The following is a 26,927-nucleotide window of genomic DNA, read 5'->3' on the forward strand; positions in this document are numbered from 1 at the left end:
GTAACTTCTTTTGTTGTCCTTATTAAGTCTCAGGTTAAAAAAAAAAATCTCTTTGAGATGTGCAACATATGGATGCTGCCAGAACAGGTGAATCCTTCATGCTGATAAAAAATCCTCATGACCAGACATACCAAAACCAGGTAAGTAACATGTATTACAAAACTATCTATCAAAGCTTTTTTCTTCTTCTGTGTGCTATGTGTAACAAATGCTCCTAAAAGTGTGATGGTTGTGATGGTTGGGGAGCGGGGGGGGGGGACGGGGAAGGGCAGTGCTCAATGATAAGTAACAATAATAAATAATAAAATCTTTAACCATAGCAAGAACTCTTCCTTAATGGAAGGCCCCCTTAACAAAAAATGTAGAACACAATAATTTACAAATAAGTGTTTTTGCCTCATAAGACCAATAATTTTGAAATATTTTGCTACCCTGTGTAGAAAAGCATTTTTATTTCATTTTCCCTAGAAATAGACTAAGATTTTTTTGTTTTCTTCTAAAGTTGGCTAAGCCAGGATATCTGAGGCTTTTCTCTTTCAACCTAATGTTTATTTATATGTGTCAATTGTACAACATGATATTTTAGCTCTGGCTAATCTGTCCTTTTTCTTGTGATCATCTAATATTTCCTAATATTTTATTTTGTCCTCCATGACCATAAAGATTCATACCAAGAGTGCTAGTTAAAATTCATGCAGAGCTAATTTTGGTTAGAAAGAAATGCTTATTTTTGGTCCAAATGTTTTATCATCTATATCAGGAAAGGAAAATTTATTCCTCAAATAGTATTTTAGAATCTGAAAATAATGGAGCATCTCAAAATGATTCTACAAACATTTCAACCTTTGTATAAAACTGCCAGATCATTTTTTCTAATTTCCTTAACAAGTAAGGCAACTTTTAAAATAAATACATAAGCATTATACATTTCTATCTACAGATGTGAAATTCCAATAACCAATTCTTAAGAGTTTGCTATGTTTGGTTTAAAATTATGAGTTCTCTGTTTCTCAAAATGCTTTCATAACTATTAGCAATTTTGTTTCTCCTCAATTGAATGTTTTTCTCATAAATTCATAAAATCAGATTCACAAAATAAATGTGACATCTCAAGACTTATGACATTCATGGGGCGCCTGGGTGGCTCGGTCGGTTAAGCGTCCGACTTCGGCTCAGGTCATGATCTCATGGTCCATGAGTTCGAGCCCCGCGTCGGGCTCTGTGCTGACCGCTCAGAGCCTGGAGCCTGTTTCATATTCTGTGTCTCCCTCTCTCTCTGCCCCTCCCCTGTTCATGCTCTGTCTCTCTCTGTCTCAAAAATAAATAAACGTTTAAAAAAAAAGTAAAAAAAAAAAAGACATGACATTCATAATGTCATAATATAGGAAGAGTCTACCTTAAATGTTTGGAAATATTAACAAATAATTATTTTCTAAAATATTTAACTGAAATACACTTCTTATAATTATTCAGACTTGTTCAACAGTTAGATATTTAGTGATAATCAAATTAATAATAATTTCTATATCAATAAATTATTTTCCAACATGAACTGCATCTTTGTATTGTTATTTTTCTTTTCTCATCTAATATGTTAGTACTAAACCCCTAGAACAAATTAAAACAAATCACACTTTTCATCATTTTTAAAAAGTATAATCACAGATCTCTTTGAATTTTGCTATAATCATTTAAATTTATTTAAATATCCCTTAAATAGAAACTTAATGCTAAAAACGTGATCAAACTACTATAACAACATGAAACTTCACTTTTTTAGACTTAATCTATGTAAACTGTATTTTATTTTATTTTTCACTTAAAAATTTCATATAATTTACTAAGTACCCTAAAATCCTCAGTGTACTTATTTTGTATTATTAAGTTGAAGACTAAATATATATGTAGTTCTTTTTTTTAGTTCTTTTTCACTACTTAAAACTTTGTATTGTTGACTAAATCAAAGTCATGAAATACAATGTTATAAAAGGACCTAATTTATAAATACTGTTCTTATTATTGATACCTACCTGGGCAAACAGTTTTAACAACAAATAAATGAGAAATACAAATTCAATCTATTCTATTTTCATGTTAATTTGGGATTAAGTGAGACAACAGGTATTAAAACAACCTTCTAAAAAGCCCAGACTGTAACAGTAATATAAATGTCAGATTAGGATACTATACTTCAGGGCTGCAAAAATTACCAAAAAAAAAAAAAAATATCATTAAGTTGGTTGTTACTATTATATAACACATGTATACTTTTGTGTCTGATACTTACTCACACTAAATGTTCATCGCAAATTGAGAAAATCCAAACTATAAATTTCAAAAAACATCATTTTATGGAAAAACTCAAACACAGGACCATGCGAATAGCAAGCTAGCTAATAAAAACTTATCAAGAATACAATTATGGTGTAGCTAATGAAACAAATTAAATAGTCCTTAATGAGTTAACAATCGGCTTTTATGTAATGCTTTGAATCATACCAAATGTTTTTCACTTACTTGCCTCATTATCTCACAAATAAATGCACAAGTAGAAACAATGGTGGGCAGTAATAAAGAATTGGGATTTCACTAGATAAGCCTTTTTATTAGATAACCAGTTGGCAAAAATTATAAGCACTCATTATTTGCAACCATAACTTAATTAGGGGACTTTTCTAGAACAAAGAAGTGATATTTTAACAAGTGTTTTAAAAAAACAGAGAAAAGTTGGTTACCTTCTTCCAAGTATAGATATATTTTTTTTTAAGTGGAAGAAGAATGAGTCATAATGGTTGGTGGGGGTGGGGGGCACGGGGAGACAGACAAAAAAACAGCAATTAAATTTGTTCTGGAAAAGGAGAGGGAATGGAAAAACTACAAGGAAATAAATAAGTACAGATTGTATAATAGAACCTTAAAGTGGTGGAAAATCATTCAGGGATTTAAGAAAAAGGTCTATTAATAGCTGAAATGGTAGATGATGAAGAAAACTTTTAGAAGTAACATTTAAGAATTACTATAGAATTGAAGCATAATTGTAAAGAGATATTTTCTGTTTTCTTTTTAGCTACTTATGTTTATTTTTTAAAGGAAATATATATGTAATAGAATTGCATTTTTATTATTAATTTAAAATTTTCAATAATCTTTTTCACTATTTTCATCTTCTTTTTAATTGGAGTTTTCATTTTGATTCTTGCTTTGGTTATAATCTACTCTTTCTTCCCTTACCTTAATCCTTTTTAAGTGATTATTATTATCCTTTCCTAGTTGCATTTTACTTTCAAATTATAACTTCTAAATAGCCTTCAATCTGTAGGTCATCTGAAAATCTAGGTTTAAAAAATATACACTAAGTAAAACACAATATACTCAAAAGAATTAATAATATATAAATAAAACTATTAATTCTGAAATGATGACCCTTAAAAGTCAAAAGCAGTAGTTCTACATTATAATTTTACTTTCCAAACATATGTATTGGCATGGAATTACAAAGTCATTAAACTTTTCTCAGAAATGTATACACAAATTTTAAAAAGTTTAAAAACACAACATTAAGTTAAGCTGCATCAGTACAATAGTAAAATAATCAAGTGAGAAGTGGGGGGAAATTAGGCAAATGTGCTAATCGTCAAACATGTCTAAGTTAATAAGTCTGTAGAAACCAAACTTTCCTTAAAAGTCACCCTATTTAGTTGATAGGAGGATACACTGTCTGGTCAAAAGTAAAATTACAGGGCCTTACAAATGTACCTCTCTGCCATAGGATGTTGATAGTGGAGGAGGACATATATGGGGGGAGGGGGACGTGGCAGGAGTCACAGGGTACACGGATGTTGCACTTTCCACTCAATTTTGCTGTGAACCTAAAACTGCTCTAAAAAATAAAGTCTATTATTATTATTATTATATAAATAAAGGGCCAAGCAAATAAAACTGATCAAAATATAATCCTAGAAATTTGGATTGTTTTTCAATAGTAATAAGAATATAAATTCTGAAATGTGTGGAAATGTTAAAACTATTAATTTTTTACCTTCCAAAAGAATACTTTCCATTAAAACATAAGCTTTGGATAATTCTTAACTTAAAGAAAAGAATGGCAGATCTGCAATACATTCTAGAAGAGCTCAGAAAAAAAAATTTTAATGTAAGAAATTAAAACTGTTCCAAATTAACTGTAAAATCACTAAAATATCAGTTAGCATTTGCTGTAAAGATAAAGTTTTTTTCTGTTACAATAAGAGAAAAGAATATATGTGATTAATTGTTCTAATTTAATGCATTTGTTTGCATATATAATTTTTTGTGACACAGATATGCAAACATACTAATATATGACTTAATTATCTATATTCTTTAATAACAAGAGATGGAAAGAAAATAAGCAAACAAAAAAAGAAATTCTGCTTGGCTGCTTCCATAGGAGAACCTCATTTACTCCTCTCCCTCTTCTCCCCAGATAGGCTGGAAAAAGGAGAAAAAATGTCCATCAATGGATGGATGAAGAAAATGTGCTATGTATACAACAAAATATTATCCAACCATAAAAAAGAAGGAAATTTTGTCATTTGCAACAATGTGGATGGACCTTGAGGGCATTATGCTAAGTAAAACAAACCAGAGTAAGACAAACACCTTATGACCTCATTTGTATGTGGAACACAAACAAACACACCAAACTCATAGATACAGAGAACAGATTGATGGTTGCCAGAGGCAGAGGTCAGGGGTGGGGTGGGGTGGGCAAAATGGGTGAAAACAGTCACCAGGTATAAACCTCCAGTTATAAAATAAGTAAGTCCTGGGGATGTAAGGTATAGCATGGTGACTATAGTTAATAATACTGTATCGTATATTTGAAAGTTGCTAGATCTTAAAAGTTCTTATCACAAGAAAAAAAAATGTGTAATTATGTGTAGCAATGGATAGTAACTAGACTTGGTAGAGTCTAGAGTGGTGGTCATCTTGCAATATACACATATATTAAATCATTATGTTGTACACCAGAAATTAACATAGTATTACTAGTCAATTATATCTCAATTTTTGAAAAAGACATATATATAAGAAAACAGAAAAGAAAAAGGGAAGAGACCCACGGAAAGAAAAAAGGGCCAACTGCTTTCTTCTTTCCTGGCACTAACAATAACAAAGAAAGAGACAAGGAAAAAAAAAAGAAATATGCCTTAAGTTCATGTGTCTTGTCCCTTCTCTATCCCCAGCCCTCATCATCACTGTTTTAGAGTTGCATATTCCATGTTGCTACTGTGTGATACGGTTTGGGGTCTGATATGAAATCCCTCCTCCTGCGAGGGTTGGTGTGGTAAGGGAGTGGTAAGGATACAGGTGGAACAGGAAACAGTTTCATAAAATAAAGAAGCTCTAAATGTGCTCTCACAGAGTCATAAACTAAACCTACATCCTATAGCACTATGCTTCAGAAACATTATGGGATGAAAGCCTTTTGTGGTTCACCCTGAAATCTACAAACCCTTTAACATTGTTTCTGCAAAAATTAATGTAAAAGTAAATTTTGTTAAAATTGATATAATTAATATATAAAAAATCCATTTATAACTTAAGAATTGCCTATATATTTAACAACCAAAGCACAGTTACCTATTTCCCCACAAGAAGCCAGTGGGCTAGAAAGCCCAGAACAATAAGGTATTCAAGTAGGAATCAGGATCACAAAGATGGAAAACAGTCGTTTTTTAATTCAACAGGATGGGATTAACAATGAAAAACAGCGCTCTGGGAAGGGAAGCCAAGACTACCCTTAAAAGGAAGAATGCAACCTACCTGTAGAGATAAATACGTATCTTAAAGTAGGAGTATTTTAGTCACTGGAAAAAGAGAATTCACAACTACAGAAGAGTGGTAAACAAGATAAGCCATATTCTATATTGCCTCCGTGAACCTGACTTGCTTTTTTAATAGTTCATTCTCTTCTAAATCCTCATCTGTGATGTTTTTTGTCAACGTAAGTGGGAGTTATCCAAGTGTTAGAGTTTTGAGGGTTGAATGAGCATAAGCGGTAGCTGATAAAAGAGATTATTTTAACAAGGCTATTGCATTAAGACACAGGACCAACTCCTCAAACAGTAGCCAAATGGAATCTGGAAGATAGTAAGAATCAAATAGATACAGCATGTTCAGGTAGTCTTATCTCTTATTTTGGTAATTTATTCCTATAAAATATTTCTAGAAAATTGCTTTTATTTTACTGCAGGGTACACATCTTGTTCTGTTAAAAGCATGCATGGAAATATACACATACCTCTTTCTCACACACACATGCATAGATACAATTGAACTTCAATATTTCATATTTTTAATGGCAGAACTTATATACTCTTTTCTAATTCCCCATACAGTCACCTAACGAGCAAGAAGGGAATGTGGAAAAGGAATTAAAACTCATTCTTTGCATTTCCTATGGTAGTTTGGGAGCGATTATGGCCACAGTGACCCACATGATCTGGTTCGTTGCCTGTAAGCCTATTTTCACCTATTAATGCCAAAACAGAAATCTGAAGTCTAGGGTGCCATCATACTAATTAAACAACTTTTTACCTGTAATCTAGTCCCATTCAGTAGCATAATTTTCACTGAAGAAACTGAAGTATGTTTAGACTCTGTATGTTTAAATTGTAACAAAATTTGCCTTGTTAATGGCAAACATTATCACCTCTTTTATGCCTTTCTAAAGAAATTTCAACAACTGTCACAATACTTAAAAAAAATGAAAATGATCATTGGGTAAGCTGGAATTTTCCATCATCTTCCCTTTTGACATATTATCTCCTAGATTTCCTAAGTAGGAACAATGTTCTTATTACGAACTTTCTATTTCACCATGAATAATATTCTTCTCACTTTTGCATTTCTCTGCAGAGACCATAAAAACAACTGGAACCAAATATAGGAGCTACCATTTTCATCACAGTTTACAGGAAAAAGAAAATAGTAATATATATGTTTGCTTGGGGCACAGAAGTGGCTTTTTGCTTCTGGTCCTATGATTACCTTCTGAGAGAGGTGATAGTAATCTTACACTGATTCTTGCCACTACAGTAACTTGTAGGTAGGAGGGGAGTTACCAAAAGAATAAGAAATTAAATTAAAAATAATAAATCTTGAGAAAAGGGAGAGAAGTGAGAAAGCATTAAGAAGTCCACGGTAAATAAAATAAACTTCTAGTAGAATTTTTAAGTAGTAAAATGAAGAAATCAAGGAGAAATATTAAAACAAAAAATCTTGTAAGAAAATTAACTTCCAGTAAATAGAAATGCCCAGAGTTGTATCAATAAAATGGCATTCTTTGCCAGGAAGTACAAAAGAAAATGTCAAAGTCCCTATTACTTGTTCTGTTTCAATATGCAAGTTTACTTGCCAAAGAGTTGAGAAATAAGAAACATTTAGGAATATTTGCCAATAGTTTTGAACAGAAACCCATGTGTGAATAATTTTAACATGCATTTTCCTACTCTCCTACTCTACTGAAATAAATTTAAAAACAAATATAATGTTTAAATAAATTTTCATTCATATATGTAACATAAGGAGCTGTATTCCTTACTGCTTATCACTTGTGGATAATGATTTAGGAGTTGATCCAACAGCTTTCATCCATGCCACTATGATATTATTTACTAAAGTTTGAAGTTATAGCCCTATAAATACAGACAAAAATGTGATAGAATCAACAATCCTCTAATTTGAAGACTTTTTTATTTCTTACCATGTCTTTTCCACCTATGACCTCTTATTGACATGCTGGTTACTGCATTTCTTGATATTCTAGAGGAAGTTGGTGTGATTTCAACTTGAATACACCTTGTACCCTCCTTACTAGACTTCATGGCACCATGAGGCAATGAAGCCTTTATGGCATTAGCAACCTAAGGAAAAAATACAGTTTCAGATTGGTATTAACAGACGTATTGTACCCTTACATCAAATAAAATGCCAAATTTTAACAGGTTTTATAAAATCATACTTTCTCCAATGTATTTCCTAAAATGATATGTAAATCTAGGATAAGGAGTAAGAGCTCAGAAGGAAACTATCGTTTTTTTTTTGTTTTTTAATGTTTATTTATTTTTGAAAGAGAAAGAGACAGAGTGCAAGCAAGGGAGGAAGAGAGAGAGAGGAAGACACAGAATCCGAAGCAGGCTCCAGGCTCTTAGCTATGAGCACAGAGCCCAACGCAGGGCTCAAACCCACAAACCGTGAGATCATGACCTGAGTCGAAGTCGGATGCTTAACTGACAGAGCCACCCAGGCACCCCGGAAACTGTGGTTAAAAATAATATGTAAGTGATGAAATTTAAAATTCCAAAATATTGAAATTATATTTCTAAATGCTTAATGCTAATTCATAAGTGCAGCTCTGGCATGTTAAGGAGAACATTCTTGTAAGTTTAAAAGACTATTAAATATCTCAGAAGTTAGTTTAATGAAATTCTCAAATTCCATTATATACACCTTTTCAAGCATAAAATTTGTCTAGTATAACAGCATGAATCACTGAGTTTAATGGCATTAATGCACTATGAATGGGTACTTCTCAATTTATAGTTCTAAAATGAGAAATCTTAAATTACAAAATTTACATAAACAAGTGAGGCACCTACCAACAATGGCTCTGGATATAATTCTAGCTGAGCTCTGTATATAATATCATCCAATGCTTTTTGAGCTAGATCCCATTCTCCATTATAACTATAAAATTAAATGAAGAAAGTATTAATTATTTTTAATTGATCCTGTATATTTGAACAAATACAATGAGAAAATGTTTGCTGAGTAAAATAATAGATCACATTAGCACACTGCTTAGCATGCCACCCTCCTTGAAAACTTATTTTTATATCTCTGAATTCCTTTCAATTTTATCCGAAAATGCTATTAATAACAAAGAAAATTTTATAGATCTATATTTCTTCTCTAAAGAACATGTCTATTTATAGCCAGATATCAAAAAAAAAAAAAAAAAAAAAAAGAGGCAATCTCAAAGCATTTTACACTTTCAAAATAAGTCGGAGCATAATAAATTATATATCATAGAATAATGTTCAGAACACTTTATGGTCAAATTACTCTGTAACTCCCACAGATTTTAGTGAGAATCTACAACTACTGTGGCTTGCAGTATCTTAAGTAATTACTTCTTTGCATTTTGACAGTCATTTAGAACTGTATATGATATATGCTGCAAATATCAGATAGATACTGGGGGGGGAGGGGGAAGAGTGTATATTATGCATATTCATTTTCAAAGATATGGCCAAACTCTAAAAATTAGATACATGATAACAATGGACACAGAAATAATGATTTGGTCATCTGCCAACAAAAATAAAGAAGTATGAATTATATCAAGGGTGCAAGTGAGGCCTAAAAAGTAGAAAAAGCATTGTTATCTACCCTAAAAACAAGATAAAGTCAGATAATCTAGAAAATCCTAGCTTTCCATGAATCCAGCAAGGAGCTAAAGTCACAGGGCAGCCAAGTAGCCTAAAACCTAAGGGCAGACAGATGCCTCTGAAGATAGATAGGCCACAATGCAAGCAGGTTAGAAGACTTGAGCTAAACTTTTTAAACAAATTGCTAAAAGCCAAGTATGGGCCAGCACTAGAGTATAGAATCTCCAGGAGCAGATACAAGGGGAGCTCATAACCACTCACAAGCTCTTTACCACAAACCTCCTCTAGGCACTCATAAGAAAAACTGGGGGCAAGGCAAGGGACCAGAGGAAGTTGCTCTGGTAGTTCGGGCCTAGAGGAGAAGAGTAGCCACCTGAGCAAGAAAGGCATGAAGACCCAGCCAACCTTTTTCTCAAGTGAAACCGAAGTTTTAAAGCCTCTGGGGAGAGAGTATCAAACCCTTTCACCCCAAGGGCAGAGGTGAAGATTGACTGTGGCAGTGAGAGAAAGAAAAAGAAAAAACTACATGTGGGAAAGGATCAGGAAATTGTCCTATGTTGAGACCACTAGGGTCTCTTACCACTGGAGGAGGGACAGGACCACTGAAGAGCTACCCTCCTTTCCTGAATCCCAGATAGAGGGACACAGGGCCTGCTTATAACTGAGGCTGGACCAGGCAACAGAGAACACCACTTCCTCCAAACCCCCCACCTAGACTAGTACACATTTAGAAACAAGCAACAGTACTCTATTGCTGAAGGAGGAACAAGACATGAAGAAAGATCGTCTGTGAGGTACAGACAGACACAAAGGAAAAGCTAAAAGCTGAGGATGGAGCAAGAACATTGAGAAAAGCCCTCCAGCAATCCAGCTCACACCCTAACTGCCAGGGACCATGAGAGGAATCTGAGGTAGGTGGTGCCATGAAGGTAACCATAACAACAACAAAATCCAACCTCAGCTCATTCCTGCCACAGGAATGCCTGCCTCATTCCTGCCTATAATAACTCCACTAGAAGCCTAGAAGAAAAGAGGCATGCCCATTTCTAGACACAAACAATATTTACCTCAGTCACTATTGTTCTATCCATGAACAAAAGGATAATGAATCAAATATTACAAGGCACACAAAAAGCAAGAAGAAAACAACCCACTGTCAAGAGACAAAGAACAATAGAGCCAAATTCAAAGATGATTCAGATTCTGTAGTTATCAGGGAAATTAAAATAACTATGATAAATAGTTACATGGAAAACATGTGTGAACAGATGGTGATTTAAGCAGAGAGATGGAAACCATAAGAAAGAGTCAAATGAAAAGACTAGAAATAAAATAGTAACAGAAATGAAGAACCCCTTCAGTGGGCTCATTAATAGACTCAACATCATCAAGAAAAAAAATCAATGAATGTGAAGATAGGTCAATAGGAATTACTAAATCTGAAACACAAAGCAATAAAGAGAGAAAATAAAATAGATCAGAGCATCCACGAGCTGTGGGACAATATTAATGGTCTAATGTAGGGGTTGATAAACTTTTTCTTTTTTTTTTTTTTTATTTTTTAAAAATTTTTTTTTTTCAACGTTTATTTATTTTTGGGACAGAGAGAGACAGAGCATGAACGGGGGAGGGGCAGAGAGAGAGGGAGACACAGAATCGGAAACAGGCTCCAGGCTCTGAGCCATCAGCGCAGAGCCTGACGCGGGGCTCGAACTCACGGACCGCGAGATCGTGACCTGGCTGAAGTCTGGACGCTTAACCGACTGCGCCACCCAGGCGCCCCATGATAAACTTTTTCTTAAAGGGCCAGATAATAAATATTTTAGGCTTGTGGGCCATACAATCTCTATTGCAACTACTCAACTCTGCCACTGTAGCTCAAAAGCAGCCATAGGCAATATGTAAACAAACAGATGTAAATGTGTTTTAATAATAAGGAAACAGGCAGCAGGCCATATTTAGCCCAAAGATCACAAATTCTGCCTTTAGTCAAGAAGCTTATAATCTACTAAGACAAATTAAAGTACTGAATGAATATAATGTAAAGTATAGTAAAATATATATAGTAGAAGATAGGGTTCAAAGACAAATACCAGTATCTAAGGCACTAAGTAAGACTGAGCATCAATATTAGAAATTAATAGTAAATTAATAATAAACTTTATGATCAAAGAAGCTCTAAGTGTTTTTCAAGATTTAAAATTTCTGGAAATGGAAAAAGATCTTCATTGGGAAAAAAAAGCCATTTGGAAATTACAGCAAAAAAAAAAAAAAAAGAGTAATGAAAAAACTGTGAGTATATGTGGGTGTTGCTAATTTTCATTCTGTCCTTGAGTTAAAGAAAGATGAAGTGTTTTAGTTGGTTACAAATTCTTCAGAACATTAAGAGATATGTTTTAAATAATAAAACTATTATCAAGATCTTGATTCATATTCTTTCACAAAAATATGCTGATTGTTTATCCAATGAGATTCTAATATAATAACTATAAAATAACAAAAGCAATAACACAACAGACTATGACTTTCCAGAGAGATCAAAGATTTACCCTGTATATGAAATGAACTTACAAAGCAAAATAAATTCCTGTTAACATTTGTACCATGAACCCTGAAGAAACTGGTATCCTGCTACTTATTCCTTTGTATTTTCTTACATGTTGTCGGGGATAGCCACAAACACAGATTCTAGAAAAAAACAAAATAAATATATTTGTCAAATTGGTAAAAATTTAGGTAGTTTATTTTTTTTTAACATTTATAAGGAAACAATGTACTAGATATGCTCTCATAACAAACCTAATAGCTATGAAACAAAGAATCTATCCAAACAGAACATTTGTCTAGAACATTTTCTTAGGTAAGTGAAACTGAGGGGAAAAAATATATAAAGCTAGAGGTAAGTTATTATATAGTTATTTCACTAATTTCAATCAATCCAATAATTGATAATTTTTAGTTACCATAAAACCTACTACATGAAATTTGGTATTATTTATCATAAATAGATCTATGGTATGATCTTCTATTCCTGACAAAGTTCTTGACACAAACTGCAGGCTCCAAGAAAATACTCCAAAGTTAGACTCAAGTCCCATATAATACACTATAATAAATTTCAGGTAGATTGAAAATTTTAATGTTAAAAAAACGTAAGAGAAATAAAACAGAAGCAAGTAGTTACATATTCTTTATAAGTTTAAACATAACATCAAAGGTAGAATCCTAAAGACCAACAGATTCTACTGATTTTTGTAAAGAAACTACCATGAACAAAGCTGAAATTTAAAGTATTTATTATAATGAAGAATATTTAAGGAGTACGTGTATTTACTATAGTGAATAGGAAGTCACCTAAAGGTCCAACACAGAGAACAAATCATATAAATCATTCAGAGAATACTATGAAACAATTAAACATGACGTTTTGAAAGCTTATTTAAATGGCAGGGGTAAAAACTGTACATAACACATGTTTGGAATAAACAAATAGGTGAATGATGTGTGTGTTACTGCCCAAAGATCATACACAAAGTTAGAGTTGTCTCTGGGCCTTGAGATTCTAGATTTATTTTCTTCTTTATATGTATTTTCTAAATTTTCTATGATCAACACGCACTGCTTTTAAAACAAACAAAAGTAAGTTCCTATTTTTAATAAAATTAGAAAATAGCTGTTTTCTCATAACATGTTGTGGTTGATATAATAAAACTTCACTTATGATAGTACTAGTCAATAGATTGTCATTATTTACCCCCTCCCACATGCAGTTACTACCTAGGACTTAATATTTCCTCCACTCAGTGAATCTGAGCCTTCATTTAAACATGCTAAAGTATATCACAGACCATTTCAAAAATATACCCTTGAGAATATCATTAATTCAAAGTAACTTTATTTTTCTTCAATTCAAAGTAAGTTTAAAGTAAAAATAAAAATTCATTTAATACTGAGAAGGATCTTAGAACTCTTTAGAACCAAGAGTAAAAAAGGAACAGGGATACTTATGGACTGAATATTTATGTTCTCTCCCAAGTTCATATATTGAAGCCCCAATTCCCCAATATAATGGCATTTGGGGACCCTTGCGAATAACTAGGTTTAGATGAGGTCATGAGGATGGGAACACTCCTTGATGGGATTAGTGCCCTTATTAAAAAGAGGAAGGGGGCCAGAATCCACTCTCTGACATGGAAAGACACAGTGAAAAGGTGGTTTCCTATAAGCCAGAAAGAGGGCCTTCAACACAAATCAAATCTGCTGGTACCCTGTCCTTAGATTTCTTAGCCAGAAGTGTGAGAAATAAATATCTATTGTTTAAGCCACCTAGCCTATGGTACTTTATTAAAGCAGCCTGAGATGACTAAAATAAAAACTGAAAAAAATTAACTGTACCTGAAATAAAACCAGTTCAAATTTTGTTTGATATCATAAAGACTTATATCCAAACTAGAATAGAAATTCCTCTTACTATCTAAAGAAGCAAGCTCAGAAAAAATTTTTTTCCTTACACTTTATATACCTTTATGATAGGGATAGTAGTAAATAATAGAGAATCAATACACAAAAGATAGAATTTTTTCAATTAATGCATTTCTTCATTCAGTAAATAATTTTTAAAGGTTTACATTGTTTCAGACACTAGGAATGTAGATGAAAGACGTAGTTCCCTCAGGGATTTACCATCTCATCATGGAGACTGTGTAGTAAACAAATATCTGCAATGAATAAGTTATAAAGGTGGCAAAAGGAGAGAGTGCTAAACTCTAGTGGAAGAAGCAGAGGGTCAGAGAAGGCTTCCCAGAATGAGCCTTGAAGAAAAAGTGGCATTTTCCTGGTGAAAATACAGCAATTGGCAAAAATACAGAAGGATTAAACAGCATGACACCAATGAGATTGAGAATAGAAAGACACTAGAAAAGTAACAAAGATGCAAACTAGGGGCCAGATCATGGAGTATCTTATAACCTGCCAGGCTTTATCATGCAGGCAATTGAAAGCAACTGAAGGGTTTTGTTTTGCTGTTTGAAGCAAGAGAGTGACATGATCAGATTAGTCTTGATAACAGTGTTCCTCTGGAGAGAAGAGTGTCAAAATAGCCCATGAGTGAGATGAAGGTGGCTTGAGGTAAAGAAGTAATGTGGGGAGAAGGTGAAAGGGTGGGATTGGAGTCCCACTTAGGAAGTATAATCATGGGGTAAGACTGAAGAAACAAGAAGAGTGTGTAATTTTCCCACAGTTAGTTTGGATAGCTGGCTGGATGGTAGTGTTATTAAATGAACTTGGACAAATAAGAGATACTGTTTTGGAAGATGCTAAGTATCAGATATGTTGATTCGTAGGTATATGGTATAGATGTCACTTTTGTCTGCCATGAACTCTCCCCCTGACACTAATGTTTTCCATTAATAGCACCTCTAACCCTCTTACTTTTAGGAACTAGTCTTCTTCTATATCATCAAGTATAACCATGTGATTGTGGTATAAATAAAATAACAAAATTACCCGTGAAAAGAGGTCAACACCCTAACATCTATTTTTACTTCTTCCCTTTAATGACATAAGGTATGCTCTCCTCCACTCTCCCCCACCAATTTTAACTAGAACAATAGCCACCTGCTAGAGATCACATTTCCGAGTCTTCCTAGCATCTAGGTGTGACCATGTGACAAGTTCTGGCCAATGATCTGCTAACCAATGTAGTGCAACTTCTAGGTTGTACCCTTAAAAAGTAGTTGCATGCCTTTCACTCTTTTTCTCCATGCTTGGAGGATACAAGGCACATGTAATAATAGTGATCCATCACCATACAGAGAAGAGTAAAATCCTAGGGAATGGCAGAATCTCAAGAAAGAAGGAGTCTGAACACCTTAGAAACATAACCAATCTACCCCCAGACCATCTACCAGCTTGGACTTTTATGTGAAAGAAAAATAAATATCTATTTAAGTTACCATTATTCATCTTTGTTGTAACAGCCAAACCAATATTTAAACTGATATAGTACTCTTCCAATAAAACTACCAAATGTGACCCCAGAGGGGTTTGTGAAGCTTCAGGCTTACAACATCAAAGCCTTTTCGCTGCCTTGTTTTTCACAGTAAAACTGGGAGAGAGGTTCTTTCTTTTGAGTTCATTAAAGGTAGACAATGTAAGCTTTCAGCTGCTTGTGGTCACTGTTCTTACAACCTAGAAGCCTTACACAAAGAAAATACAAAGCTAACAGATGAAGAAGATGAGATGAGAGAGAGAGATGGTAGAGAATATCCAGATTAACATTTGAGCCTCTGGATCTAGTGGATCTTGAGGTCAGTTCCATCCCTGCTCTTCCCAGGAACAAAGAGCCAAAAAATTTTCCCTTTAGCATAATCTAGTTTTATATAGATTATCAATTAGTTGCAGCAAAAAGAGTTCTAACTTTTACAAGGTAAGACATCTTTTTTTAAATGTTTAGTTATTGGTAGGGGGGAGGGAGGGCAGACGGAGGGGAGGACAAAGGATCTGAAGCAGGCTCTGTGCTGACAGCAGAGAGCCTGATGTGGGTCTTGAACTCATGAACCATGAGATCATGAGCTGAGCCAAAGTCACTTGACCGACTAAGCCACACAGCTGCCCCTATAAGACATCTTGATAGAGATGGCTACAGGATTGGATATATAGGTTTAGAATCAGGAAGTATAGGATTCAGGATAGAAGATATAGACAGAAAAAGAAGTTATTGCTATTTATACACAATTTTTTTAAAAAACAACTTTGCCATAGATCTAGAATGGTCAAACAACTTTTTTTTTTTTAAACGTTTATTTATTTTTGAGACAGAGAGAGACAGAGCATGAACATGGGAGGGGCAGAGAGAGAAGGAGACACAGAATTGGAAGCAGGCTCCAGGCTCTGAGCCATCAGCCCAGAGCCCGATGTGGGGCTCGAACTCACGGGCCGTGAGATCGTGACCTGAGCTGAAGTCGGACGCTTAACCGACTGAGCCACCCAGGCGCCCCATCAACTTTTAAATTAACTTGAGGTAAGAACTAGAGAGACAATTCTCTCGAACACCAACACATAAGTAAGATTCACAAGGGAAATTGGATTCCAGGTTCTCTGATTTTCTGTATCAGCTACCCATACAGAAGTAAACAATCATATGTTAAAGGATGAACTACAACCTTTATTTAGAAATGCAAAGGATTAGTCTTGGTCCATTCAGGCTGCTACAACACAGTACAACAAACTGGGTAGCCCCCTCTTGAGGGTTGTAGACTTTTCGTTGTATCCTCAATGGCAGAAGGAAGAGGGAACTCTGGCATCTCTTGGCTATGACAGCACCTCCTAATACCATCCTAATACCATCATCTTAGGTGTTAAGATTTCAACATATGAATTCTGGGGGGATACAAACATTCAGACCGCAGCGGTTAGTTTCTCATAACTACTAAAACTTTACCCATTTGTAGGAATTAACTGCAGGAATTTTGCATTTCTCAGTGTAAGATTTTTTAAAAAATGAATTATTTTACTTAATCATAGTTATACTTAGTGGATCATAAATTGGAAGTGGAAGAGGTCATCTATTTTTCATTCATTCAACAAATTGTTATTACGTTCTACTGTATGCCAGGCACTTCTCTAAACTCTGACAGCAGTGAACAAAACAAAGTTCCTGAGCTCATGAAGTTCCAGCAGTTGACAGACTATGTATCAAATGAACAAACAAGGTGGTTACAGTGTTATAAGTGCTAAAAGAACATAAACTCAGTAAGGAAGGTGCTATTTGAGAACAATGGTCATGGATTCCAAAACCAGACAGAGACCCCACTAAAAAGGAGAACTATAGACCAATTTCCCTGATGAACATGGATGCAACAATCCTCAACAAGATATTAGCCAACCGGATCCAACAATACATTAAAACAATTATTCACCACAACCAAGTGGGATTTATACCTGGGATGCAGGGCTGGTTCAATATCCACAAAACAATCAATGTGATTCATCACGTCAATAAAAGAAAGGACAAGAACCATATGATCCTCTCAACAGATGAAGAGAAAGCATTTGACAAAATAGAGCAACCTTTCTCGATAAAAACCCTCAAGAAAGTAGGGATAAAAGGAGCATACCTCAAGATCATAAAAGCCATATATGAACGACCCAACGCTAATATCATCCTCAATGGGGGAAAACTGAGAGCTTTCCCCCTAAGGTCGGGAACAAGATAGGGATGTCCACTATCACCACTGTTATTCAACATAGTATTGGAAGTCTTAACCTCTGCAGTCACACAACACAAAGAAATAAAAGGCATCCAAATCGGCCAGGAGGAGGTCAAATTTTCACTCTTCACAGATGACATGATACTCTGTACGGAAAACCCAAAAGATGCCACCAAAAAACTGCTAGAACTGATTCATGAATTCAGCAAAGTTGCAGGATATAAAATCAATGCACAAAAATCGGTTGCATTCCTATACACCAACAATGAAGCAACAGAAAGAGAAATCAAGGAATCGATCCCATTTACAGTTGCACCAAAAACCATAAAATACCTAGGAATAAATCCAACCAAAGAGGTGAAAAATCTATACACTGAAAACTATAGAAAGCTTATGAAAGAAATTGAAAGGGACACAAAAAAATGGAAAAAGATTCCATGCTTCTGGATAGGAAGAACAATATTGTTAAAATGTCGATACTACCCAAAGCAATCTACATATTCAATGCAATCCCTATCAAAATAACACAGCATTCTTCACAGAGTTAGAACAAACAATCCTAAAATTTGTATGGAACCAGAAAAGACCCCGAATAGCCAAAGCAATCTTGAAAAAGAAAACCAAAGCAGGAGCCATCACAATCCCAGGCTTCAAGCTGTACGACAAAGCTGTAATCCTCAAGTACAGTATGGTACTGGTACAAAAACAGACACTCAGATCAATGGATCAGAATAGAGAACCCCAAAATGGGTCCACAAACATATGGCCAACTCATTTTTGGCCAAGCAGGAAAGAATATCCAATGGAATAAAGACAGTCTCTTCAGCAAGCGGTGCTGGGAAAACTGGACAGCGACATGCAGAAGAATGAACCTGGACCACTTTCTTACACCATACACAAAAATAAACTCAAAATGGATGAAAGTCCTAAATGTAAGACAGGAAGCCATCAAAGTCCGAGGAGAAAGCAGGCAAAAACCTCTGATCTTGGTCACAGCAACTTCTTACTCAACACGTATGCGGAGCCAACGGAAACAAAAGCAAAAATGAACTACTGGGACCTCATCAAAATAAAAAGCTTCTGCACAGTTAAGGAAACAATCAGCAAAACTAAAAGACAACCGATGGAATGGGAGAAGATATTTGCAAATGACATATCAGATAAAGGGTTAGTATCCAAAATCTATAAAGAACGTATTAAACTCAACACCCAAAAAACAAATAATTCTGTGAAGAAATGGGCAAAAGACATGAATAGACACTTCTCCAAAGAAGACATCCAGATAGCCAACTGGCACATGAAAAAAATGCTCAACATCACTCATCATCAGGGAAATACAAATCAAACCTGCAATGAGATACCACCTCACACAAGTCAGGATGGCTAACATTAACAACTCAGACAACAATAGATGTTGGCAAGGATGTGGAGAAAGAGGATCTCTTTTGCATTGCTGGTGGGAACGCAAGCTGGTGCAGCCACTCTGGAAAACAGTATGGAGGTTTCTCAAAAAACTAAAAATAGAACTACCCTACAACCCAGCAATTGCACTACTAGGTATTTATCCAAGGAACACAGGGATGCTGTTTTGAAGGGACACATGCACCCCAATGTTTATAGCAGCACTATCAACAATAACCAAAGTATGGAAAGAGCCCAAATGTCCATCGATGGATGAATGGATAAAGAAGATGTGGTATATATATACGATGGAGTATCATTCGGCAATCAAAAAGAATGAAATCTTGACATTTGCAACTACGTGGATGGAACTGGAGGGTATTATGCTAAGCGAAATTAGTCAGTCAGAGAAAGACAAATATCATATGACTTCACTCATATTAGGACTTTAAGAGACAAAACAGATGAACCTAAGACAAGTGAAGCAGAAATAATATAAAAACAGGGAGGGGGACAAAACATAAGAGACTCTTAAATATAGAGAACAAACAGAGGGTTGCTGGAGGGGTTGTGGGAGGGGGGATGGGCTAAATGGGTAAGGGGCATTAAGGAATCTACTCCTGAAATCATTGTTGCACTACATGCTAATTAATTTGTATGTAAATTTAAAAAATTTAAATTAAAAAAAAAAAAAGAACAATGGTCATGGAAGGCCTCTCCAAGAAAGTGACATTTGAGCCAAGACCCAAAATCATCTAATCCTATCCTGCATCATTAACTGATAAAGAGCATCTCTTTACCTTCTTTTCGTCATTCCTTTTAATAATCAAGAATTCTCTGACTTACTTTTCAGGTCTCAGATCTATTTAAGGATATTCTTTTCTCAGAGATCCCTCATTGAATTTAAATAAAATGCAGAACAAAATAAAAATGATCAATGCCACATGAATGCCTGATTCTTCTTTTCATCAAAGAAGTATCCTGAAGTTTCTCTGAATTTTACAAAGTCAAAACATAGGCACCCAGCCTTACAAAAGAGCAGCTGGGTGATATTACTCCTATTTCTGTATTAAATTTACTCTTTGGTCACATATAGGTATCTCCCCAAGTCATAAACCACATTAAAACAAAAATACTTTGGGGAGGCATATTTTGTAAATACATCTCTGGGAGAAGTTCTAAGTATCATTTTTTAAGTGAGGAAAACTCTTGCCATGATTCTCATTCTCTGTTGGGCTGTCTCATTCCTACCCAAAAGTAAACTTTTTAGAGTGTTGTCAATATATTTTGAGTTACCACAAAATAATTAGAAGGCACAATTACAATAAGGCTAACTGGAGAGAGTATTGATTCATGAATATACCAGAACCTAAAGGAGAAAAGAACATAGATTAGCTACTGCCAGATCATCAGACCAGTAAGTAAAATCTAGCTGGAAAAAGGGAAAAAATGTTTTTCTAACTTTTAATTTGAGAAATATTTAAAATTTGGTCCAGTTCTACTTCCTATCCATCTGGGTAAAAGTATAGACTATAAAATAAAACAAACTAATTTCAAATCCTCTTCCTTTTCTGCTCTGCTTTTCAAGTGAGGAGAGGGGAGATGTAAAGGCCAGGCAAACAGAAAAAGGGGAAATAAGAACTGCCTATCAAGTAATGAGTACTTTTCTGTTCTCATGCTTCTGCTTTTTGAAATTAGGAGCTTAATAAAGTCTAAATCTTCTATCACTTTCCTCAAGAGAACAGCACACACAAAAATTGTTCTCAAGTTGGAGGAGATGTATTTTAATTGGGGTGTGAAGGATGGAGAAGATTTAGATAAGTTAAAAAAAAGGTTCACAAATAAGAAGCAATGAAAAGTCAACTGTAGGTTCTTTCAACAAGGCATGATTTAGTATAAGACATGCTCTCTAAATGTCAGTAATAGCAAACAGGCAAGAAAAAAAAGATGCTATGCATCCACAGTAAGCATGTGTGTTCAGCATTAGTGTACAATATATAATAGCAGTCATTTATTGGATGATGACAAAGTGGCATACACATGTTAAGTGATATATGTAAAAACATATTAAGTGGTTTATGTTGTATGTAACATAGGATATACACATATAATTTTATCAGTCAGGAGAATTAATCCACAAAATGGCTTAATTGCACTAAGGGTATCCCTCACAAAAAACAAGAAGAAATCTGTTTAGGTGGTCAGGAAAGCTGATGTAGAAGTGCGGAGAGGGGCAGGGTTTTACTACAGATACACAAGAACAAATACACTGATCAAGAATCCATAGCAGTACATATCCAACTCAGTCAGCCAGGTGATTCACCATGTGAACAAAATTAAGAGTACCTTAGACAATGAGAAATAATTTAACTTACTAGCTTAGTACAGTTTCATCTTTAATATTTATATTCCACACCACAAGCAAGATAAGCCATCTGTTAAACAGCCTTATATTATAAGAGATGTCAACAGTAAAAAAAGAAACTTATTTCCCACAATTTAGAGGATTTGGGTATATACTAACAAAACTCATTTGCAGTATTGGTGGTTATAGTCCTTTTAGGAGGGCCATATATAATGTTTAGTATTAGTGAAAATAAAAATTTGACTAAAACTCATTCAGTCTAGTTCTTGCCTCTTTTCAGGTCTCTTCTTCAAGTAGTCCATACACACTGCACAGGAGGAAAATACAGGCTATCAAGTTGGCCTTAAGTCTGAATCAGGAAAGCAAAGCTTATAGCAACCAAACATTTTTGCTGAGTAGAATGGATTTGCAAATTTTCTTTTTTTTTTTTTAATTATTATTACTATTTTTTTTTTTTTAGAGAGAAAGCATGAGTGAGAGAGAGGGGCTAAAGGAGACAGAGAGAGAGAGAAAGAGAGAGAGAGAGAGAGAGAGAGAGAGAGAGAGAGAAAGAGAGAGAGAGAGAGAGAGAGAGAGAGAGAGAGAGAGAGAGAGAAACTCAAGCAGGTGCCACACTGAGCTTGGAATCCAGCAAGGGCTTGATCCCACGACCCTAGGATCATTACCTGAGCCAAAATCAAGAGTTGGACACTCAACCAGTGGTCCCCTAGAAGGGATATGTATGTATGGGTGGAGGGTGGGAAGCAACCAAGATTGTTTTAATTACTTCCATAATTCATTACAATCAGAAGGTTAAGGAAAGAATGGGATACATTTGTCACTGAATCTAGCTCAAATGTTCCATGAAATTTTTCTGGTTGTATCCTTCCTCCTAGATAACGCAATCATTTTGGCATAGTTATCATCAACAAACAAACTGAGTAGCAATCTAAAACAACTGCCACGTGGCCAAAAGGGCTGGATTAGCAATAGTGTGATACTAGGACCAATATCATCAGGAAGCTCCTGTTCTTTCACTATCATAACCATTTATAACTTACTTGCCATCACAGTGCTGTAATCAATTTTCTTTCCATAGACATGGACTAGGCTTTGCTTGATCGGATACAAGTGTTTTCTAATTCTTTTCTATTAGTCTTAAAAATGTACAAAATATCTTTTTTTTTTTTTTTATAATTTTTTTTTTCAAAGTTTTATTTATTTTTGGGACAGAGAGAGGCAGAGCATGAACGGGGGAGGGGCAGAGAGAGGGAGACACAGAATCGGAAACAGGCTCCAGGCTCCGAGCCATCAGCCCAGAGCCTGATGCGGGGCTTGAACTCACAGACCGCGAGATCGTGACCTGGCTGAAGTCGGACGCTCAACCGACTGCGCCACCCAGGCGCCCCAAAAATGTACAAAATATCTTAATCAGAATACTTGATAAACGATTCAGGAAGTCAGGAGTTACGAGAAATTAATAACTAGATTTTAAACCATTGAGAACACAGGAATAGGGAATCTAAAAAAACAAAAGCAAACTAAAAAAGACATGTATGACAAATTTGATAGAGTTCCTCTTATATATCTTCTGTGGCTTAAGAGTTAGCATTACTTAAGTAGCTTAAGTCTTTTGGATTATTTAGACTTCTTTCCTCCCTCATTCTCTTCCAGCTGGTGAACATTCGTACAAAGATCTCCTTTTTTCAATTTTTCTTTGGTGGCATAGAATTAATCTAATGTGTCTCTACTAAAATCTTGGCCAAAATCCTACAGCTAGTTTTTAATCTGTATTTCTCCTTGTTTTTAAAACCAGATATTACTTGTGCTTTTGAAGGATTACACAGTTCCCTGGTTAGTTAAAATTGGTATCTTAGCAATTTTCTACCAAAAATGTGAAAGTAATTATATTATAGGGCAGTCCATAGGAGTCACACAGGACAGAAACCAGTGATATATGTTCTTTCCTGACATTTCCATCAGTGGTTTCAAGAAAACATCAATAGTCATTCTTATTTAGGAGGTTGTATTATCTGTCTGTATTAGAATATTAGAGCTTCAAATGTTTTAGAACATTATTCCTGGGTCCTACCATCTAAGACACTGCTTTAGAGTATACTTGGGCTTTATAGTGTGTTTTAAGTTCTACAGGTAAAAGTTGCTACATCAAGTTACCCCTTAAATAAATGTTTCTGAAGGGCTGGTCCTCACATTCATTTTAGTCCATTACAAAGTTTTCACTGGATCATAGTGAAATGAGAAACAAGAAAAGTTACACATCCTATGTTTAATTTATAAATTGTTGTCCCTCACTTCCACTCTCCCCACTTCTTTTGATGTTCAAATTGTCTCCCTTTTGTTAAATAATGTTAACAAAACATTACTAGAATGGTAGAAATTCATAAGATACTGACTTGGCAAAATAAAAAGTTGGCAATGCTATACAGATATCCCACCCACTCTAACTTTTTGAAATTTTACAGATCTGTGAAATTCAAAACTCTATATACCTCTCTCTTTAAAGGATTTAAAATAAGAAACATTAGAAAGCTTCAGTAAATGGGAGGGATGGCACATTGGTGCCATCTTCTAAGGTCTGGGAAACATAACCAAATTCCAATTCAGGAATTATCTGAAAGATTCTCCACTTCTCTATCTTCTCTAATAAGTTCCATGCCTTGTTACTTCCTTTCTCCCTCTGGTCCTATCCTATTCTGGTCCTATCCCTATTTCCTATCCTATTCAGTATCAATTTATGCTTTTTTGTTTTTTTTTTGTTTTGTTTTGTTTTGATTTCTAAGTATTGCTCTATATACCCTCCCTCTTACTAACTTTCCAAAGTCATGTCTTCTTTTTTTTATTTAAAAAAAATTTTTTTATACATTTATTTTTTTTTGATAGACAGAGAGAAACAGAGCACAAGTAGGGGAGGGACAGAGAGAGGAGACACAGAATCTGAAACAGGCTCCAGGCTCCGGGCTGTCAGCACAGAGCCTGATGCGGGGCTCAAACTCACAAACTGTGAGATCATGACCTGAGCCAAAGTCGGACACTTAACTGACTGAGCCACCCAGGTGCCCCCCAAAGTTATATCTTCTAAATAAGTTCCCCAAATCTAAATTATTCTACAAGTTTCTTAAGTCCATATTTTCCCTTATTACTTGAATTTCCAAAGGCATTTTCTCTGTTTTCTCTTGTTTTCTTTTTTAAAAAGGTAATATGTTCACCATAGAAAATTTAAAGAATGACAAAACAAATCACACAGAAAAGATGAAAACAAACCATAATTCTACCAATTAGATATAAGTATTATTAATATTCTGGTCATATTCAGTCAATGCTGGAATGATACCCTATATACTGTCATTAAATACCTTTAAATAGGAATTTTTAAATGTTTGTATAGTCTACCTAAGGACTGTCATAATTTATTTAAGCAACCTCTTGGCTCAACTATTTTTTTTTTAACAAGGAGAGTTTAAAAACTAGTATCTCTTACTTATTTCTTGACACCAAATCAGAGCACAATAAAATTAATAAAAACAAAGTAACAAACAAAACAGAAACCAGCCACATGTCAAAAATCAAAAGGTCGTAACAGTTGCATCCTTTTAATTATATAGAATAATACCTGATTAAATATTCCATTGAAATGTTATTCAGCTTTACCCTCTTCGTTATGTTTTTTGGAACTTCATTTATAGGGAGCTTTCTATGTGTTGACTAGGCTAAGCTTCATATTAACTTCTCGAATGTTTTAAACAAATGATTAAACAAAACAAAAATAAGTTAGATATGTAACAAACTAGCAATCCTAGATTCATATATTTGAATATTAAAAACATTTGAATTTTTATTTACCTTGAACAAATCTGACACAATGATTGAAGAGAAACACTGGGCATATAGGTTAAGGCAGCATTGTAACACAACAAAAGGAATGTCAATACTTCAAACCTAAAGATAAACCAAAAGAATATTTATAAATCTTTAGAATTCCAAGAAGTCAATCATAATTTAGCAGGCATTGGGGAAAAATACTATATTACAGAACAGACTTATACAATATAATTATACCAGTAACAATACAAAACTAAAAAGAAAAAAGACTTCCCAAGTAACAGTCATCTGAAAATGATCTCAAAATTTCAGTGTTCCAGATGACATCCGAATCCAAGTACAAAATAACAAATTAGGAAAGCATGTTTTTCCCTTGTATAAAATGACCCAATATTTAAAACAACAACAACAACAACAACAACAACAACAACAAAACCTGTTACATACAACTCATTAAAGATTACCTATAAATCTACTGAAATAATTTTTTAAAAACCAGTGTGGTGGATTAGAATAGCAGGTTATGTCTCCACAGTATACCTATTCTGTGCTGTCAGCATCTCCCTTTGGGGGTGAGGTCCACTGTACACAACTTTCGACAAACCATGCTGGGATAGCGCACTCTCAGTCAGAGCCATGGACCCAATGCTGGAAGGCTAAAGGAGAGACGTTTGAATAAAGAAAAAAAAGCCATTCTGTTGAAAATGTGATATTAAGAATATATGCACCACTAAGAATGATGGCCACAAACATCATATGTCTTAAAAATATTCCAACTGCATACTAAATTTTCTGCTCAAATATTTCACAAATAATTAAAATACAAACCACAAATAGAAATAAAATAATTTACTTTCAAAAAGTCTACCTCACCACTGGTGAATTAAAATAAAAACTTAATTAAAAAATTCTACCCCAGAAATACACAACTGCCACACACAAAAATATTAGACTAGTTTTATTGATCAGAAGAGAAAATACTTCAAAATGATTATTTTTGAGAGCTTTCTTATAATCAGATTTTAAAGCTTTATGATACTGAGTTCTCATTTCACTTTGGGTATAGTAAATACTTTGTGTGGTGTTTTACACTTTTTAAGGTACTAATAAATCAATCTTTTTTTTTTTTTTTTTTGCCTCAATAACCAGACCCTAATTTATAACACCTTCAAATCTTAGAACTAAAAAATTTACTTTGATAAAATATTACTTACTTCATGATATACAGATGGTTTGGATAAAGACGGAATCGTAAAACTCAATACTTTGCTATGTCCCTGTTTGTCAACTATTTCCTATAAAAGTGAAAAAACACTTAAAATATTTATTTTTTACACATAAGTTTAAGAGCTAACTTTAAACTGTTAGTCTGAAAAAAAAAGATCTGAGAGGAAAGGAATTTTAAAGTTGACTAAAATCATAACCTAAGACAATCAATGATCAATTATTTATAAACAACAGGAGTTAACCTTCCTTTTTAAGATACAAGTAAGATATAAGTAAAGAAAGATACAAGGTACAAGAAAGACATAAGGAACACAGTTTTAAGGAAGGCTGAAGTAGAGATATGTAGTGTCTTAATAATCACTGATTTTTCTCATGTAAAAAGTCACATTTTCTAAATCCATTAACATAGTTATGAAATACGTCAAGAAAAGGCCCTTAAATTTCTTTTTAAGAAAGTACAAATCTTAA

At 34.3% G+C, this 26,927-nt stretch overlaps 1 protein-coding gene across 3 annotated transcripts in view; it reads right to left on the minus strand.

Annotated features, from left to right (window-relative positions):
- FAM126A (family with sequence similarity 126 member A) overlaps positions 1-26,927 on the minus strand; it is a 134,738-nt gene that overhangs the window by 41,616 nt on the left and 66,195 nt on the right. For all 3 annotated transcript variants that reach the window (XR_006298527.1, XM_043589074.1, XM_043589075.1), the window contains exons 5-10: positions 26,447-26,527; positions 25,773-25,888; positions 25,254-25,349; positions 12,009-12,125; positions 8,646-8,733; positions 7,751-7,910 (exon numbers count right to left, since the gene is read on the minus strand). Coding sequence is in view for 2 of the 3 variants with exons in the window: in XM_043589074.1 (XP_043445009.1) it covers positions 7,751-7,910; positions 8,646-8,733; positions 12,009-12,125; positions 25,254-25,349; positions 25,773-25,888; positions 26,447-26,527 (658 nt within the window). In the remaining variant the exon portion in view is untranslated. The remainder of the gene's footprint in view (positions 1-7,750; positions 7,911-8,645; positions 8,734-12,008; positions 12,126-25,253; positions 25,350-25,772; positions 25,889-26,446; positions 26,528-26,927) is intronic.

The sequence above is a fragment of the Prionailurus bengalensis genome, chromosome A2, assembly GCF_016509475.1.
Source record: "Prionailurus bengalensis isolate Pbe53 chromosome A2, Fcat_Pben_1.1_paternal_pri, whole genome shotgun sequence".
NCBI lineage: Eukaryota > Metazoa > Chordata > Mammalia > Carnivora > Felidae > Prionailurus > Prionailurus bengalensis.